General features: G+C 38.0%; 2 protein-coding genes across 13 annotated transcripts in view; one reads left to right on the top strand and one right to left on the bottom strand.

Moving 5' to 3' along the window:
* Positions 1 to 835: 835 nt before the first annotated feature.
* IKBIP (IKBKB interacting protein) lies at positions 836 to 8,739 on the bottom strand. 3 transcript variants are annotated; one of them, XM_052774630.1, is made up of 4 exons: positions 8,668 to 8,739; positions 7,552 to 7,780; positions 6,443 to 6,560; positions 3,677 to 5,503 (listed from the first exon to the last, which is right to left on the bottom strand). In XM_052774630.1, the coding sequence occupies exons 2-4, from the start codon at positions 7,743 to 7,745 to the stop codon at positions 4,673 to 4,675; spliced, it is 1,143 nt and encodes a 380-aa protein (XP_052630590.1). In that variant the 5' UTR covers positions 7,746 to 7,780; positions 8,668 to 8,739; the 3' UTR covers positions 3,677 to 4,672. The 3 variants fall into 3 exon arrangements, with proteins under 3 accessions (XP_052630592.1, XP_052630590.1, XP_052630589.1); XM_052774632.1 differs by lacking the exons at positions 3,677 to 5,503; positions 8,668 to 8,739 and adding an exon at positions 836 to 1,897 and having other exon boundaries at positions 7,552 to 8,659; XM_052774629.1 differs by lacking the exon at positions 8,668 to 8,739 and having other exon boundaries at positions 7,552 to 8,659.
* A 639-nt stretch (positions 8,740 to 9,378) lies between these two features.
* Positions 9,379 to 17,284, top strand: part of APAF1 (apoptotic peptidase activating factor 1) — a 53,614-nt gene continuing 45,708 nt past the window's right edge. For 5 of the 10 annotated variants that reach the window (XR_008233062.1, XR_008233063.1, XM_052774210.1 and 2 more), the window contains exons 1-5: positions 9,831 to 10,186; positions 11,170 to 11,311; positions 11,588 to 11,777; positions 13,051 to 13,248; positions 14,113 to 14,296. Coding sequence is in view for 7 of the 10 variants with exons in the window: in XM_052774210.1 (XP_052630170.1) it covers positions 11,174 to 11,311; positions 11,588 to 11,777; positions 13,051 to 13,248; positions 14,113 to 14,296 (710 nt within the window). In the remaining 3 variants the exon portion in view is untranslated. Of the gene's footprint in view, positions 9,593 to 9,830; positions 10,187 to 11,169; positions 11,312 to 11,587; positions 11,778 to 13,050; positions 13,249 to 14,112; positions 14,297 to 17,284 lie in introns of those variants that run through there. The other 5 variants (XR_008233061.1, XM_052774209.1, XM_052774206.1 and 2 more) reach the window with 4 other exon arrangements.

Raw genomic sequence — 17,284 nt, 5'->3', positions numbered from 1 at the left:
TGAGAAGTTATAAAGGCCGTACTGTATGCTTTTACTTCTTGATGTAATTTCATTTATAGAGATTTTCTGAATTGCTGTATCTCTCCTAATTGATTTTTATGGTAATTTTTATTCCTATTTAATGCACTTTTCCCCCTTTCCTCTGCTAAACCCATTTCCATTATCTTGTTACTTCAGTCTACCGCATTTTCCAATGTCTCGGATCTCTTAAACTCTTGCTCTTCACCACAGAAATACTGCCAGTGGCTCTTATCAGTCTAACCTTTCAGGACCCGAGCAGCTTCTCTTCACGAATTCTGCTGCTCCCTGTAGTATTTTACAGGCTGAGAAACAATGAATGAGTAACACTGTTAGGATTCCTGAACACATACCGTGACACTGGGAGAAAGCCATCGGGGGGTTAGTAGGTCTTTCAAAGCACTGTCCCCAAATAGAGTTCTGTGTTTTAAAGAGTTAACAATGCTGTACAGTAATTACAATTTATAATTACAAAGCCTCACACAAAAACTTAAACAAATTATTCCATCTAAGTGTGTGACACACTTTTTGCAAGGCATCAGCAATATTTCTGGGCATTGCTTGCTTCACTGCATTTGCCTCTTTACATATTGTTTATTGAAAAGAAAAGGGAAAGTGCTACAGTTTACAAAAATCGTAGAGTGAATATATTGAGATAAATATTAAATTGCTACTGCAGTTTGACTAACTCTTGTTTAACTCCATCTGGAAACCACAATTTTATTCCTTCCTTTGGAGCAGGAAAGGAAAGCTGAAGCTCTGTCAGTCTTAGGTCCTGCTTTCTTCATGAAAGCAAACTCTAAAGGCAAGAACAACATTTTATGCTTTAACGCTGTTTTATTGTACAAAACAAGCAATTTATTAAATATAGCACCTGTCATCCTTCAGAAAGACAAATACATGCACAGAGACGTGTTTTTCGTTCACTTTATAGTTTGTCCCTTGAAATCAGTGTGACTTTTTTTTCTGTCCTTTTCAAAGGAAGAGGACAAATCTCTAGTTAAGTTTTGGTGTGCTTCTAAATGAAGCCTTCCAAATACTGTCTTTCTTCTCATTACTACACCTGATGGAGTTAACACTCCTCAAACACTATTGTTCTTTAGGCAGTGGCATTTCACAGCAATCAATTCATGTCTGAAATCTTGGTCATTTCATCTTTCGTATCTTTGATCTCCGTTTGAACTCTTGTTAGATTGGCCAATTTCTCATTCAGTAAAGCAATTTCCTTCTCCCGTCGTAATACATCCTCCACTAATCTTCCTATTCTCAGTGTTAGGTCACTTATTAATGGCTCCAAGATGGCAAAATCCTTTTTAAGCTTGTACATCTTCGGTTTTAAATCATTTGCAAATGTAACTGTCTTCAGAACTTTTGCTCTGTCACCTTCGAGATTCAAAAGTCTATCCGAATGCTTGTTAAAATCACTTCTTAACTCAGATAATGCTGTCTTAATTTCCTCAATTTTCCTTGCGTTACTGGATGCCAAGCTCTGTAGTTTTGTACTTCGGTCAATACTACTGGTAAGCAGGTCACCTATATTTTTTACCGTCTTCTTTTCACCTTTTTCTACTTTACCTTCTAGTGTTTGCAAAGAATCTGTCAACACAGTCATATCTGAGACTAGGCCTGAAATGCGCCTTATGTCAGTTTTTACTGTCACAATCGTCAAAGTTATGTTTTTTGCTACAGAAGCTGCATTCTGTTCAGCACTTGACAGTGCATGAGAAAGAGTTGTTAAATTCTTCTGCAATTCTTCTTGTTTTTTAATTATGCTGCTAGACTGTGTTTTCATTGTATAAATATCTTCCTGCAGATGTTTAATGTGAGAAATTATTTTAAGGTCTTCCAGATGGTCCATTAAGTTCCACGTCTTTTCACACTACAGGGATACAAATAAAAATATTTGACAAGATTTCTAGCTTAACAACTCACATCAAAACTAAAGCTATAGTCTAATGAAATATCTCACTATTCTGATACTGAAATTGAGTGCAAATCCTGTCTTTAGGAAATAAACTTCTGTTGCAACACACACAAAAACGTACTTTTTTTTCTTTTCAGTATATGTAACAAATTCCAGTGTTACTACTTTTTCTATTACAACAAAAATTACAGGAAGGTGCTATACAACTTTCCAGCATGACCTCTGAAAACACAAGTCATCAAATGCAATATTCTGATTTACAGAAATTTTTGTATTAAGCCTATAATTGGTGTGAACCAGAAACACACATGTAGAAAGATATTCAGAAATGTTTTAGAAAGATGCGTACTTTAAAATTCTCATCCAAAAATGATGGACCGTTTTATTTTGGTAATCATAGGATGTATTTTGAACATGTTGTTCACAAAAGAAAAAGCCAAAGGAATTAGGCATGCTTCCCTTTTGTTTAATGTTTTTCCTGTGAAGTATTTTGGTGGCTATTTAAACAGCCTACCTCCATAAAAGCTGCATTACTGAGGGAGCACTCATGCTACTGTTGGATTTTTGGCTGAATTTGCTAGTTCACTTTTTCTGTTTTTTTAACAATTGGTTCTTGGTTTTCAAATTTGAGAGGAAGAAAGGAAAATATCTGAGTGACGCTATCCTGTTCAATCCCCAATAACGTGGAGAGAGAAAAAAAAACCCACCAAATGGGCAGGTAAAACGCATTCTAAGAGGCTATAATTAGTTTCATACTAATCCTTTTCTTGACGCTAGTAGTAAAAATATCACCAGAGAAACAAGTATTTTTAACTTCTTGATAGCGTTGGTCAGTCCTCGCTAGCACAGAACTGTTTGCTTAAAAACAAAATACCAAAATTTAGGTTGTGGGGAGTTGTGGTGGTTTCCTAGTTAATGCCCTCTAAGGATGAGAATGTCCTGTTTGATCTCATGTACATTTGGCTTTCAATAGGGCTGAGGTTGATGAAAGACATTAAATTGGGGAGCATACCACTGGTAATTTAGCCACCCTTCCCCAAAAATATATGAAGTAGAAACACCCTGGAACACACTTCTGAAAGGTATTTAAAAAACACTTCTGTACAGAATAGTATTTCTTAATGGAACACTGAAGTATTTATTCCGTATCCTTTCTGGAAGAGCAATTTATTTTGGAATAGATTATGTACCAGGACAATCCATTACATCATATTTTTATTGAATATTACTAAACAGATAGAAATCTATACATAAGTAATAAATATATGAAACTGATAGACTTTATAACATTGAGAAATGCTGGTTTAAAAGTCTCTTGACGGGGCAGCATTAACTGTTTAGTGAAGACTTCAGCAGAGTTCTAGATAAGTGAATGTACAAAACCAGGATAATTTAACTTAAGCCTGATTAAGTCATAAATGTTGTGGGTTCATACTGCCTACTAAGCAATCTGCTTTCCTGAGTTCAGAAATAAGAAATTATCAAGACGTTAAGTCTGTAGACACAAATTTATGGTGGTCCCGAGATCCAAATTTCAATGAACAGGTATCGGGCCTATTAGGTAGGACTACATCCTGTGTAAACAGATCTATTAGATCTCAGGATAAATTAGATATTCCCTGCCTTCAAGTGCATGACTCCATGGCTGTCATTAATTGCTTTTGCAGCTCTTGGTTCACCAAACTTTTGGAACCAATGTCCATGACACTGTAAATTTTTTTTTTTTTTTTCCCCTTTGAAATGCAAAGCAATACCAGACCTGTCATGTAATGCCTAGCAGAGAACATTCTATAGAAGAAAAGGTTAAAACTTGTTTCTAACAGCACCAAAACAAACAAAACCAAAAAAACTCAAACCCCAGACTAATACAGTGACTGATCACACCAAACTTGCAAATTAAATGATAGAAGAATAATCTAGCAGGAATATCTGTTAATAGGAACTTCAGTCTATATGTAGTCCAGCGATTTCAATGGCAGAACAAAACTATGCCCGTGATTTTAGGAAGTTTGAGAAGGCTGGAAATGAGGTCTAAGGAGGCTATTTGCATGGGGTCAAAGAAATAAAAGATAACACCAGCTGTTATGCAAGCCCCTGCTTATAAATACCAGTACAAGAGAAGGTTCTCAGTAAGGGGTACTTTACTAGTGTTTTCTGTAATGTTGTTGTATCTCAGCTTCAGCTGTTAAAAATGTACTTGGTGCTTTCTTGCACATAATAAAATATGTAGATCCCAGTACTACCTCTGACATTGAGAAGCCTGTACCGCAAGCACAAAAACATTATGGTATATAATACGTTAAAAGCGAGGTACATGTATATCTGCCTAGAGGTAAGAACTTCATTGTGTTACAAGTCCATGGAATATAATACGATGAGTAACAATATAAAAAACTAAGTAGTGAAAACTAAATATAAATTGTCATCTGATGTCTCTGGTTTTGACTTTTTTTTTCTTAAATCTAAATACTTTGCTTCAAATTCCTTTTTAATAAAAAAATGAACTTTTAATAAATAAGCTGAAAATAATCCTTAAGAAAGTACTCCTCTCCTCCTTCAACACAGTACTTCTTGCTCTCTAACCTCTTTATTATAAGTTTGCCTTTCAGTCTGATCCAATGTCTATTTAAATTAATGAGAATATTTCAGCTATCCTTAATGTACGTTGGAGTCACATGATGTATAATAAATTAAAGTGCTCTTTCATCAGTGAAAGCCCCATGTCCAAATTTAGTTATCCCCATTCTGGTCAATTTCAAAGTTATAGCTTTCTAAAGTGATTTCTTTTGCTTTTGAAGGTACTTTTATGTCATGCAGTACTTCTTTTAAAACCACTACTTCATTTTGCACTTTCAATATGCTGTCATTGTACTGTATGCCTTCAAGAACCTTTTGCATTGCCATTGTATCAGAAACAGTTTTCAACATAGCCTTTTCCACAGTATATAGCTGTGTTGTCAAGTCCTCTATCTTCTTCTCCATACTTAGCAATTCACTTGATAATCTAAGAATAGAGTGAATAGCGTTTTCAATTGCTGGCAAATGAGTCTTGCACTCCTCAATTTTAGGTTCATAGTTCGCAAGTTTCTGATTCAGGTCTGTGTCCTTGGCTACCAGACTATTCTGTTCTTCTTCTAGTTTTTCAACTGCCTTTGCATGCAAGTCCAACTTTTGTTCAACTCTAGAGAATTCATCATCTTCTTGCCTTTTTAATGTTTTAATATTTCTGGCTGTACTGTCTTCCAAATCTCTTACTCTTTCTGAAAGGGATTTAATTCTTTGTTCAACTTCATTAATTTGGGAAGTAACTTCTGCATGTACGAACTTAGCTTCAGATTTTAAACCACCAGTGTTTGTGTTCATTTCATCCAAGCTTCTTCTCCAGGAATTTGTAACATTTTGGAACTTCTCATTAATATTCTGCATCTTTATAGAGAGAGTCTGTTCATTGTTCTGAATATCATTTATGATGTTATGAAGAGAAGGTATTTCCTGTTCAAACTCAGTCATCACAGAGATGGATGAGGCAGCTTCTCGTAGGATACTTTCAGAAGACTCAAGCTGCATTTATAACACAAAACAATGTCCGTGTCTGCTTAACGGAAGTAAGACTAGAAAACCATTTGCTTTTATTTAACAGAGAATAAAGTCCCTTAGAAGCCACTTCACTTGTTACAAAGCTCCTATATGATTTGTTTTCATATTTCATCTTTAAAATATTGTTGATTAACCTAGCATGAAGAAGTCACAGAAAAGGGTATGTTTGTTGTTGAATTTCTATAGAATACATGCCATTTTCTTTATTGTCAATCCTTTATTTTCCATGGTGGTTCATTGTTTTTTGTTGGTTTTTTTTTTTTTGTAAAATGTATCACACTACGTAAATCCCATGCAACATTTTGCAATCTGAAGTGTAATATATAAATATCCAAATTACATCATGTATAAATGACATCATTATGAAATCAGTGCTAAAACAACATCACTGCCTAAGCCATGCTGTACCCCCATCACCATCTGTAAGACAGAAGGGATAATTCGGCAGCCAGCCCAAAGTTTTCTACTTGATAATGTCACACGCAGATAAGAAAATAAAATAGCAATGAAAAAATATTACTATCACTTCATTATGTCTTATTATTAGAACAGGTCTACTACAGAAAAATGCCTGTAAATTTTCTTCAAATCAATGTGTATTAGAATTATACACAGAACAGTACTGGTAGAATGAAGTATGTGCACAAATGTACTTTTTTAAAAATAGTTTAGTGTCTAAAAAATAATACTGAGATACAACCGTTGTATTCACATACTTGAACAATGGTATGGATTGACATGTTTAGTCACATGAAATATTCCCCAAAGGCCTATTCAGAGGCAAGTACAACACATTATGAAAATGTATTTTAAAACAGTCAATTAAATTTAACTAAATGACAACAAAGTAAAACAACAGCAAATGTTCACCAGAGATTATCCAATTAAGATGTTGATGATTACCTTTTCAGAAATTAAGTTAACTTTATTTTCCACATCCAGGAATTTTTCAGCTTCTTGCTGTAAGAAATTGTACTTTTTTTCCATATCAGCAAATTGACCTGACTGCTGAAATAGGAACCTGCAAATTGCAAGTAAATAAACAGTAAACACAACTAGATAATTAGCATATATTAAGTGTTCCAGGACCTGATTCACAGCAATCTGTTTATCTAGAAAAATAGAGTTTATTTAAAACACTTGTGCTTTCATAAATTGATATTTATTAATATATTGAATAGCAATAAGAAGTTTCAAAAGATCTGCAATATTCCATACAGATTAAGTTAGGCAATAAAAGCTGAAATGCTAGCTATAGATAGATGATAGATAAATGCAAACCAGACTTAAACAGGTATACACAGAACAGTAAGCAGAAGCATCACTAATTTTATTCTACTATGTCGTTCTGTTTCTCAAAGATTTAGATAATAAAATCTGGGTGATGTTAAATAAGAACAAATTTTACCTTAATTTTCAGATTGATGTCTAGATTATAAGAATCTGGACTAATTTCTTGCACTAGAGTTCTGAGAATTTCATCATCTCATTTCTGCATGAAGCTCAGTTTCTGATGGAACTAAGGTACTGGTGCTGCCAAGATATTCTAAAACATCTTTTACAAAGATATTTGACCTTTACTTGAAGACTCCACCTGATGAACAATTTACCACGCTGCTGAGCAAGTTATTTACAGAAAACTCTACTTCACTTCTACTGTTGAATTATTTATTACCAGCCAAATGAGCCTTGTTGTACTTATTGTGAGATTAAGTTGCTCTTCACACTTAGATGTAGTCTCCGAAGCAGGTATTTACAATTCGTGAGGAACGCACCTTTTAAACTTTCAACATGATAGAACACATCAAGCTTCTATAATCCCTCACTGTATACCAATGCTTCCACGCTTGTGAATACTGCTATTCTCTCCTTGATCGTTCTAGATTTAAAAAGTTTCTACAGTCACTTAACCCAAACACTATATTCAGACGTAACTAATCATATTGCCTGTGGCTGAATACAGTATGGAATACAAAAGAAAATATTAAAATCCACTTTAGAGGGTTACCTACCAGGTCAGCACCAGGCAAAAAGCAAGGGAAATTATGCTCAAGCTTGTCCGTGAATCCATCCAAAAGCAACTCCGATTATTGCTGGTCCTCCGACTTGCCAGCTTCCCACAATTACTGTGCTTCTCAACCTTTTGTGAGCTGTCAGTGGTCTTGGATGAAGAAATACCTTTTTTCCTCTGCTTAAATTCAGACATTTTGTGTTTTTAAAAAGCAGAAGCAAAAGAGAGAGCTAGGAAAAAAAACCAAAAAGGACTAGTTACTTTTAAGTATCTTCAAATATAACCTCTTGCCCTTTAGTTACACAAATACACCCCCAAAAATGTCTCCTTCAGCACTATGTTTTCTAGTTATGTGAACTTTTGTAAAGTCTCATAATACTTTCATAAGACTTTGTGAAAATTTGTTTTCTATACCACAGAGCACTGCTCTCATGTTTTCTCAAACTGAACTGACTTTTGAAACTTTAGCTAATTTCACCTTTCCAGAAATATTTCATCTGTTGTGCAATAAGCCATTTTGAAGATATGTTTAAAATCACAAGGACTGAAAGCATGGTATTTCTTTTTATAGTTGATTACTGTCACAATTTTATCAGCAGTTTCACTGTCCTCCTGTTTTACTTGTAGATCTAGAAAAAAAATTACCTACTCGACATTAAAGGGGAAAATGAATCTTCTCATTTTTAAAAAAGAGATTGCAAATCAAGCTTTAATTTAGAAATAGTTCTGTTGCAATGATTTCATGTCATCTGTAAAACCACGGACACCAGTTAATAGCCATTAATAGAAAAATACAGAATATTAATGAAATATGCATCCAGATAAAAGCCATAATTTCCTCTTTGCTAAAGTTAAGGTCCGCATAGATTCAGGCAATATGAATCTCCAGTTTCGAAGAACGTGAAAGCTCACATTCTAACCAACCAAGTGGAAGTGCAGAGTGGAATTTTTAAGCCTAAAATCTCCCACCACACTGCTCAAAATAGACTAGATCCTCGGTGGGTTCGGTTTAGCGCAAGTTGAGACAAAAATGTTGTGCTTCTTTCCGGATCATTCTGCAGTATTGCCGCTTAGCCACGTGTCAATATATAAATATTTAAATATTAGAGATACTTACATAGTCTCATACATGCGTAAAGGGTGTTGTTTAAAATCCGAATCTGTCACAAGAGCGTGAAGCTTAGAGATGGAAGCGTGCTCCGAGTTGAGGTATGTAGGGAAAAACCACCTCTGGCTCCCCCAAAACCCAGCCGAACCGCTACTTTGTAGCTTTTAAAACACCTTTGGGATTGAGAACACGCATTACGAAGTTAAAACGAAGAGATCTGAACGGTAGTTAGGGAAATGGTTGAGCGCAGGGACAACAACTCGGCTTTAACGGACAACTTCGGAGCGCGGCGCTGAGGGGGACGAGCCCCTCTCCCCACAGCGACCCTTCCCGCCGCCCCACCCCGGCCCTACCCCCGCTCATCCCGGGCCACCGGCTGCCCTCTCCGCCCTCAGGGCTCCGGGGGGGGGGACGACGACAAGAAACCCCCCTCCCCAGCCCAGGAGCCCGCGGAGACACCGGCCAGCCCCGGCGGCACCCTTCCTCCCTCAGCTCCGCCGACCAACCCAGCGCTCCGGGCCGCCTTTCCCTCAGCGGCCGGGCACCCCCTCTCCGTCCCCTGGGCGCCTTCCTCCCGCCGTCACCGCGTCCCCACACCCGTTAGCGGCTCGCCCACAGCCACGCCGCCTCACACCGCGGCGGGGAGCCACGTCAGGCGCCCGCACCCGCCAACGGCCGCCTCCCCCGCCGAAGCCGCCTCCCGCTAACAGCGCGGCCGAGTTTCCGCGGCTCTGCGCCGGCGCGGGGAGAACGGGGCTTTGTTCCGTGAAGGGGGCCGGGTCACTGCCGGGGAGGGAAGCGGGCTGGGCCGGGTCGGCTCCTCATCCCACCCGCCGGGCCCGGAAGGAGGAAGCGTTCGCGGTGCGGGTTGCTTCCCCCGGTGCGGGGTAACGGCTTTCTCCTCAGGGTGAGGCGGGAACTTGTTGCCCGCCCGGTGAGCGGCGGTGGGGCGAGCGGGAGGCAAGGCGGGACGGGACGGGCCGTTGCCTGGGAGGTTTCGGTCTCACCGCCGCCCGCCCCAAGGCTGGCTCCAGCTCACGGCTCCGGAGCCGTCCGCTGTGGAGGCGGCTTGTCCCCCCCCCGCCCCTGCCTCAGGGGAGGTGGCCGGGGAGAGCCCCCCCCGGCCCGGCCCGGCGGTGGGAGGCGGGCGGGCGGGTTTGAGCGCTCCGGTTTCTGTTTCGTTCGCCCTGCGGCTAGTAACGGCGGCTCCGGTGAGGCGTTGTCTGGGTGTGAGGTAACCCTTTGTTTTGTGTGGTTGTGGGGTGCTTTCTTTTTGTATTTGCTTCGCGTGTGGACTGATTACTATTATTATTATTTTAACCTGGGCGTTTTTCGACTGGGGAGCTTTCACGTCCCCTTCCCGAAGCGGTGTGGTGGGGTAAAGGTAAGGCGGAAGACTTTCTAACTGCATAATTTTCAGTGAAAATAGGAAATTCGGTCAGTACGGCGGAAGAAACACTCCATCGGGTTATCCAGAGGCAGCTGTTCTGCATCTACCCTGCTCCTGAAGGAGGGACTGAAGGAAAAGGTGAGCTTTTCTGCAGGCAGCTGCGTGGTTGCACGGTGGAGGAGCTTGCAATCGCCTTCGGTTTTATTTTCTGTTGTAGTTCTGCCCAGTGCTGTCAGCCGTGAGACCAGTCCCGTTTCTCATCCTGTTGTCCCAGTCACATGATCCAGGGATTTAAAAAATTTGAGGGATGTAGTGGGTGGGGAGCAGACCTTTTCATAGAGACATTTAGCAAGTTCCTAGTATATGAGAAGCTTGCACAGACTGTGCTTCTTTAGTTCTGCAAGTGTTCATAAACATAAATTCAGAGGAATGTGGAAAAATACCCAGGTTTTTTTTTTTCCTTTTTTCAGAATTAGCAGTATAATATCTGCTTTTTTAATGAAAACTTCCATTCACATGAGCACAGAAGTTTTACTATGAGTCTAATTGTTAAAGATTGAAATTCTTTTTATACCTGCTTTATATGCCTCCAGGTGGAGCAATCAGGGAAATACTGTAGTCAGATTAAGTATAATAATGCTCAGCTGGATGTATTTATTAAACATAATAGCATATGGCATTTAAACAATACTTCAAGAATACTATTTATATTCACAGTAGCTGATGAACTATTACAACTTAACTATATATATGCCTTTTTTTACTCTGTTGAAAAGGAATATTTGATTTCCCCAGTGTTTTCTTGATGCTACTGTGCTGTCCAGCCAAGCTAGACTAGTGAGTCATAAACAGTATAATTAAATTCATATAACAGTGGTATGAAAGTCTCTTTATCACAACAGAAAGTAAAAAAACAACTTTTTGTTGTAAGTAAAAAAAAAAAAAAAGTTTAGCTTTCTGCAGTTTGTAGTATGAGCTTGCCTGAAGATTCACTGTATTTTCCATTAATGCAACTGCTCTGCTCCTTTTTCTGACTTTAAAACCAAAATTGTACTTGGAAGTAATGTTCTGGTTCTGACTTGACTCCCCCCCCCCCCCCCCCCCCCTTTTTCACATTGAAGAAATATGGACGTCAAGAGTAGAAATTATTTACTTATGAATCGCCAAGCATTGGAAAAAGACATCAAGACATCTTACATTATGGATCGTATGATTTCTGATGAAGTACTAACATTACAGGAGGAGGAGAGAGTGAAACAACAGGTAGAGTTGTCTCTCACTTATTTATCTTCCTAGTCAACTCATATATTTTATCATTCTTTTTAATAATAGTCATTTCAGTCTATCTCATTCCTGGATTCAGCAAATTCTTAAGCGTATGCTTAGCATGCAGTTTTTATTGCACTTCATAAGGTTGAGTTAAGGGCTTGGTCAAGTTGAAGGCTAACTATAAACAGTTTATAATTGACAGAGTGATAGATTAGATGGTTTCTAAGGTCTCTTAGTTCTGTATAACATCTCTTTTAATGTTTTTTCTAGAATACACAGAAGGAGCGAGCAGCTATGCTAATAAACATTATTCTTACAAAAGATAATAATTCATATAGATCCTTTTATAATGCACTACTTCACGAAGGGTACAGAGATCTTGCAGCGCTTCTTCAGGATGGCATCCCTGCCATCTCCTCTGGTAACGGAAAGAGTTCAATGGATGGAATGACTTCATACGGTCAGTGTAACTACAGCAATCCCTGTGCTTGAAAGTAAAGACAAGTTGCCTTTTTTTATTCCTTTCTAAGTGACTATAATACCTGTTCCAATGAAAAAGGAGTATTTGGTGCATTCACTTGTTTTGGTAGTGTAGTAGTCAGTATCTTTGTATTTCACGTAATTAATATGGCAGGAGAGTTACAACAATTGTGACTTTTGTAGGTCACCTTGAAAATGTTTATATTAAGTAATGTTTATTTTAAAAGATGGGAAACCTGAAGCTCTCACAGTTTTCTCTAAATTGTAACATTTTTGTTGTATGTGAAAGACAGACTTTTATTTGTATACATTAAAGAAGTTGAATCTAACATAAAAAGTTGTAGCCTCCAAAATTCTGACATTTATCTTGAAGAGTAATCTGTAATCTCTCAGCCTACATTCCAATAGTTGATCTTGTTCTTATGTTGCTTAATTCTCTCCACCAGATCTTTTAGTTACCCTACATAAATTCCTAACTTTTACCTACATTGTCATCAGTATCATCTTTGATTGATATGAAATAAATTGGTAGTTTTTAATGGGAAGAACCTTCTAACTGCATATGACTAACTGCCATATTTACTGGCACTCTACATCTTAAGAAGTGTTGTAGGCATGTGGAATTTTGATTATCTGAGTAAGATTTCCCAAAGCTTATTAGTATTATATGGCACTGCATATGGCCACTTTGTGGCCAGCAGTGAACAGATAAAGTGCACGTTTCCTTTCCTGCTATGCTTTACCTGCTCTATTGCAAGTCATGCTATCTTAGCTTGAATCGAAGGGAGTCTTGCTTGGACCAAAATGCTGTGCTGTTAACTGCAAAGTAAAAGCCTTACACAGCATGCTTTCTTTTCTGCTGAATCCATGGGGTGGTAACTTCAGGCTGAGAAAGCGACTTGATAGTTGGGTATAGTAATGTTGAGCTCCTGTCTTTGCCACAGTTTCTACTGGAGCTGTTAATTATTTTTCACTTCTAGGGATTGCTGTAACTAGCTTGCCTCATAGGTATTCCATTAACTGGAGCAATATTGTAGGTGGGAGGCTAGTTACTTGTTAAGTAATTTATTTCTAAAAAGCAGCATTTTTTCAGTATTTGGTGTTGTGAGTCCAGTAGTTTTTAGAGCATTTGTATGGGACATGAGGTGGGAGGGGAGCCCACTAGTTATCTGGGGTAGGGAATCGTTTGCTTTGAAGAGGCATCACATTTAGAAGTCACTTTTTATTTTCATGTTTCTTGTTTTTAACCTTAGTTAAGACAGTTCTCTGCGAAGGAGGTGTACCACAGAGACCAGTTGTGTTTGTCACTCGGCCAAAACTGGTAGACGCTATTAAACAGAAGCTGTGCTGCCTGGGAAGTGATCCAGGCTGGGTCACAGTTTATGGAATGGCAGGTTGTGGGAAGACTGTTTTAACAGCAGAAGCTTTAAGGGATCATCAGCTCTTGGAAGGTACGTTTAGAAAAACATCTATATTTTTATAAAAATTAATACAGGTATAGGCATATTGGACATATATGGCAAAGTATCTTATGTCATCTTGAAAGTAACTTAGGATTTAGGTTTCTGAATTCCTTAGGTGCTTCTGAAATATTTGCTTGCAACTTACAGCTTTCTTAACCCTTTAGTGCTCTAGGACCACTAAGTATTTTATTAATTTATGGGAAAAGATTCTGAATAGGTTTTCACCTTGGAATCTGCTTTGGTTTATGAGAGTAGATGCATCCTTAATTACACTAGTATCACTTTAGCTTAAAGCAGATCATAAGTTAAAACATTTAATGATTTTTTTTTTTTTTTTCCTTACATAGGACACTTGGAGGAGAAAGTGGGACTCAGACTGTAGAAAACATGACGTAGGGATAGAGACTACGGCATCCTCTGCTACACCTGACTCTTCTAGATGCCACTTTGTTCACTGTTTCGGGATAACTTTCACATCCCAAACTCTGAACTCCTGCAGTAGTACAGGGTTAAAAAAGTAAATGCTAAGTCAGACTAGCAGGAAGATGGATGCAGAAGGGGTTGTTAAGGGACAGGCAGGAAGGCATGTAGAGAGAAGGGATGACAGCACCAGTGGCAGTGTGAATTCTTTGTGGGAACTTGCCCTATAGAGCCTGTTTCTTTAAAAATAAAAAGTAGTGGCCTTGTAGAACCATCCTTCTGTGTTAGTGGTAGAGTTGCAAGGCTGGCTTGCAATAGACTTTACAGTTTTATATTTTAATTGAAATTGAGTTATTGATTGCTATTGTAAGCCGCTATTAAATATTTACACTTTTAAATGTATAGCATGATTAATATTGCTTTTCTTGTTAGATTACTTTCCAGGAGGAGTTCACTGGATCTCTGTTGGAAAACAGGACAAAGCAGGGCTCCTAATAAAACTTCAGAATCTCTGTAGTAGATTAGAACATGACTCTACTCTTTCACAAAGGCCACCACTCAACATTGAAGAGGCTAAAGATCGTCTTCGTTTGCTGATGCTACGCAAATATCCCAGGTGATGTCAGTAAAATGAAACACTTATTTTAATGGAAAACTTTGCAGAGTAACTTTGGTGTAATTGTCTAAGGTGTCTGTGTTGTGGTTACATGTCTCTGGTGTGTTTGTGTTTTTTTTTTTCTTTTTAAACCAACTTCCTAACTCTTCCACTTCTTCTGTTTTACTGTAGATAATTAGGAAGAGTTATTCAAGGTGAAGCTAACAATACTTCTAGAATTTTAATTCTTGTGTAGAGGTTCCTGTTAAAATTTTCTAAATTACTGCCTTACATATGATAAAAGAATAAGTAAGTCCAGATAAGTGTACAAAAGCTGAAAGGTAAACAAATATAAACAGTATAACTGTTCCTGTTTAGAGATTTTTTTTTTTTTCAATGGAGTAACTTAAGGGATACATTGTAGGCTTGTCCTGGGTGTGAATATATTTAGTAGGCTAATAAGGCTTCTGCTAATAAAATATGTTAACCAGCTGTGCAGGAGTCACATTCGCTTGAAAAATTATTAGTCGTTGAATAATGAAAGTTGGGAACAAACAGTTGGAAATAAGAATTGCTCTAACTTTCAGTGTTCTCATCATGTATGTAGAGTGCTTCACTGATGTGTGAGGATCATACAGCAGTAAAAGGGTGTGTATCACTTCAGAAAATTTTTCCTTTCTGGAACAGCTGATGGCTTTTTAAAGTGTTTGGTCTAGAGTTACCAAAGTGAAAGCAGGTTTTTATATGATCAATTATCGCCAAGAAGCCAGTTGCTTTCAAACTTCAGGAAAAGTGACTTGATTTAGTCAAGCAGCGTCTCAGTCACTGCACTTTTTGGTTTTCATCTGTGGGTAATAGATTTTGTTATTTGTTGAGGATTTCATTACTCTCTGGGAAAATCTGTACTAAACTAAACAAGCCTGCACCTGAGTGAGTTATCTCAAGAATAATACTCTGACCTTGTGATCTTTATAGATGACATAGACTAGAAGAATATTGCCATTTTTGTACAGGAAAAAAATAATCTTTCTTCCGAAGAAAAAATTTGAAAAACACTGCCAGGTCCTCCACGAGAAATCTTTCATTTTTTGTGGAAGTCTTATATGAAAAGTGCAAACAAGACACTTTCAACTGAAAGTGCAGGTTTCCCTGAAGTATGTTAAGTCACCACTGACACAATTCCTGTTATTTTTTGTTTATTAACAAACAAAACAAAACTCTTCAATACAGAAGAATTTGGATGTTTAATTGATGCACAACATCACAGTCCCTTCTGAGTAGAAGGGAGAACTCTGTGTTACTTTCTTGTACGATGTATCCCTATGGCATCATGAACTGTTCCAGAAGTTGGCAGCTACTGTACAGCCAAGTGACATGACAGCCTAACACGGTTGATGTACTATGCTGTGCTATATTGCTTGTAGTGCACAAAGTGACTCATTTACGATGTACTTACTGTGTTTTGTCAAAAGAGCACCTTTATGCTGAGGAAACTAAGGGGAAAAGAGAAAATGCCAGCTTTGGAAACAATTAGACACTTGGTTTTATTTAAGGGCATATCAATGCCAGCTGTGGCAGTGTCTTCCTTATAGACTGTCAGGTATCTCATGTAGGATGCGGTTGACCTGGCAATGTTCATTAATCAGTTTCAAGATAAAGTAACAGATGTTAGATAGGAGTATTGCAGAGGATGACTGCACCTCAAGGAAAAGGGACAAGAATTGATTATAAAACTTTTCTAGTCTGACTGCATTTCACCATTTAGAAACCGTGTTAATGTGATCACACTGTTCATCTTAGTCCTGTTTACCCTTTCCCTTCTCCTTCTCTATCCTAAACACTTGGAGCATATTGCCAGAGTTGACTCTAAAGGTAGGAACTTTGTATCTTGGAAAATTCTGTAAGTTTATGAAAATTGACAGTTGGATAAAGAAGAGAAATCCAAGTAGGTGCCTTCAGTGCTGAAAAGGGGTATACAGAATTAATTGAAGGGAAACATATTTTGTTGTCTTGCTAACTGGCCAGCTTGGACACGCGAGCTGGGAACAGGCTACAGCCTGTGCTGCATCCTGCGCAGTTAGAGATATGTGAGAATGTTGTAAGAAGAAATTGAAAGCCTTGCTGATGATGGGTTATCTGGGAAATCATAGTGGGCATGGGAGGAGGTAGGGGGGAATGTTCTGGGGAGTGAGGTTCATAGGGTGCAAGTGTATTGGAAACCAAGCTTCACTAGTTCTGCAGGTTGTGGAGGAGCTTGCTCTGCACTGGAATTCTCTTTGATGACAAAAAGTCACTTCAGCTATTTCTGGTTTCAAATAGTCAACCCAGTATATGTCTTGGGAATCAAGTGTTAGTCAAAGATTTCAAATTGTGAATCCAGTACATTTCTTGGGATTAAAGTATTAGTCAAAGGAAAACTTTGAGCAACATGGCATTATTTATTTTGTTGGATTGTGGTTGAAGAAATTGAAGCTATGATATTCTTTAAAGTTAGAAGTTTCAGTATTAAATGCCCTGTGATTGTTATCATAGTGTTTTGGGTTTTTGTTTCTTGTTTTTTTTTTTTTTAATTTTTTTTTTATAATCCTAATTAGGATTTAAGGTTTGTTGGTATGGTTGGAGAAGAAAGTCACTGGTACCAAAAGATTGGGAGGACTTTTACATTCTCAGATTAATTAAAAACATAAAATCAGGCTGTAATTCATGCTGCCCAGCATATTTTCAAGTGTGAAAGTACCACAGAATTAGTCATTTATGGCTGTGATAGTATTCTTGTAAACCCTCTGATTTATCAAAAGAGTTTTAGTAGAGGAATTGTATAAAAATGAGGTATGGGTATCCAAGACTTTTATGTAACTTTGAAAATGGGCTATAATGTGTATGTGCTTGTTTATGAAGGATAAAATCTTTATTTATAAGCATTGATTGTATAAGTGTCATTTAGCTGAAGAAAAATGCGGAAGTCTTCATACGCTTCAGTGGCAATTGGACAATTTAACCAGTGATTTG

The sequence above is a fragment of the Harpia harpyja genome, chromosome 23 (assembly GCF_026419915.1).
Source record: "Harpia harpyja isolate bHarHar1 chromosome 23, bHarHar1 primary haplotype, whole genome shotgun sequence".
NCBI classification, from domain to species: domain Eukaryota; kingdom Metazoa; phylum Chordata; class Aves; order Accipitriformes; family Accipitridae; genus Harpia; species Harpia harpyja.
This window is presented reverse-complemented; position numbering and strand designations above follow the sequence as displayed.

What these genes read in the sequence shown, in the direction of transcription:
- IKBIP (XM_052774630.1), bottom strand. Translation starts at nt 7,745, where the DNA reads ATGTCTGAATTTAAGCAGAGGAAAAAAGGTATTTCTTCATCCAAGACC. An exon ending in TTTTGCCTGGTGCTGACCTG is followed by an intron (nt 6,561 to 7,551) that starts GTAGGTAACCCT and finishes TGCAATTTGCAG; the next exon opens with GTTCCTATTTCAGCAGTCAG. An exon ending in TTAACTTAATTTCTGAAAAG is followed by an intron (nt 5,504 to 6,442) that starts GTAATCATCAAC and finishes TTATAAATGCAG; the next exon opens with CTTGAGTCTTCTGAAAGTAT.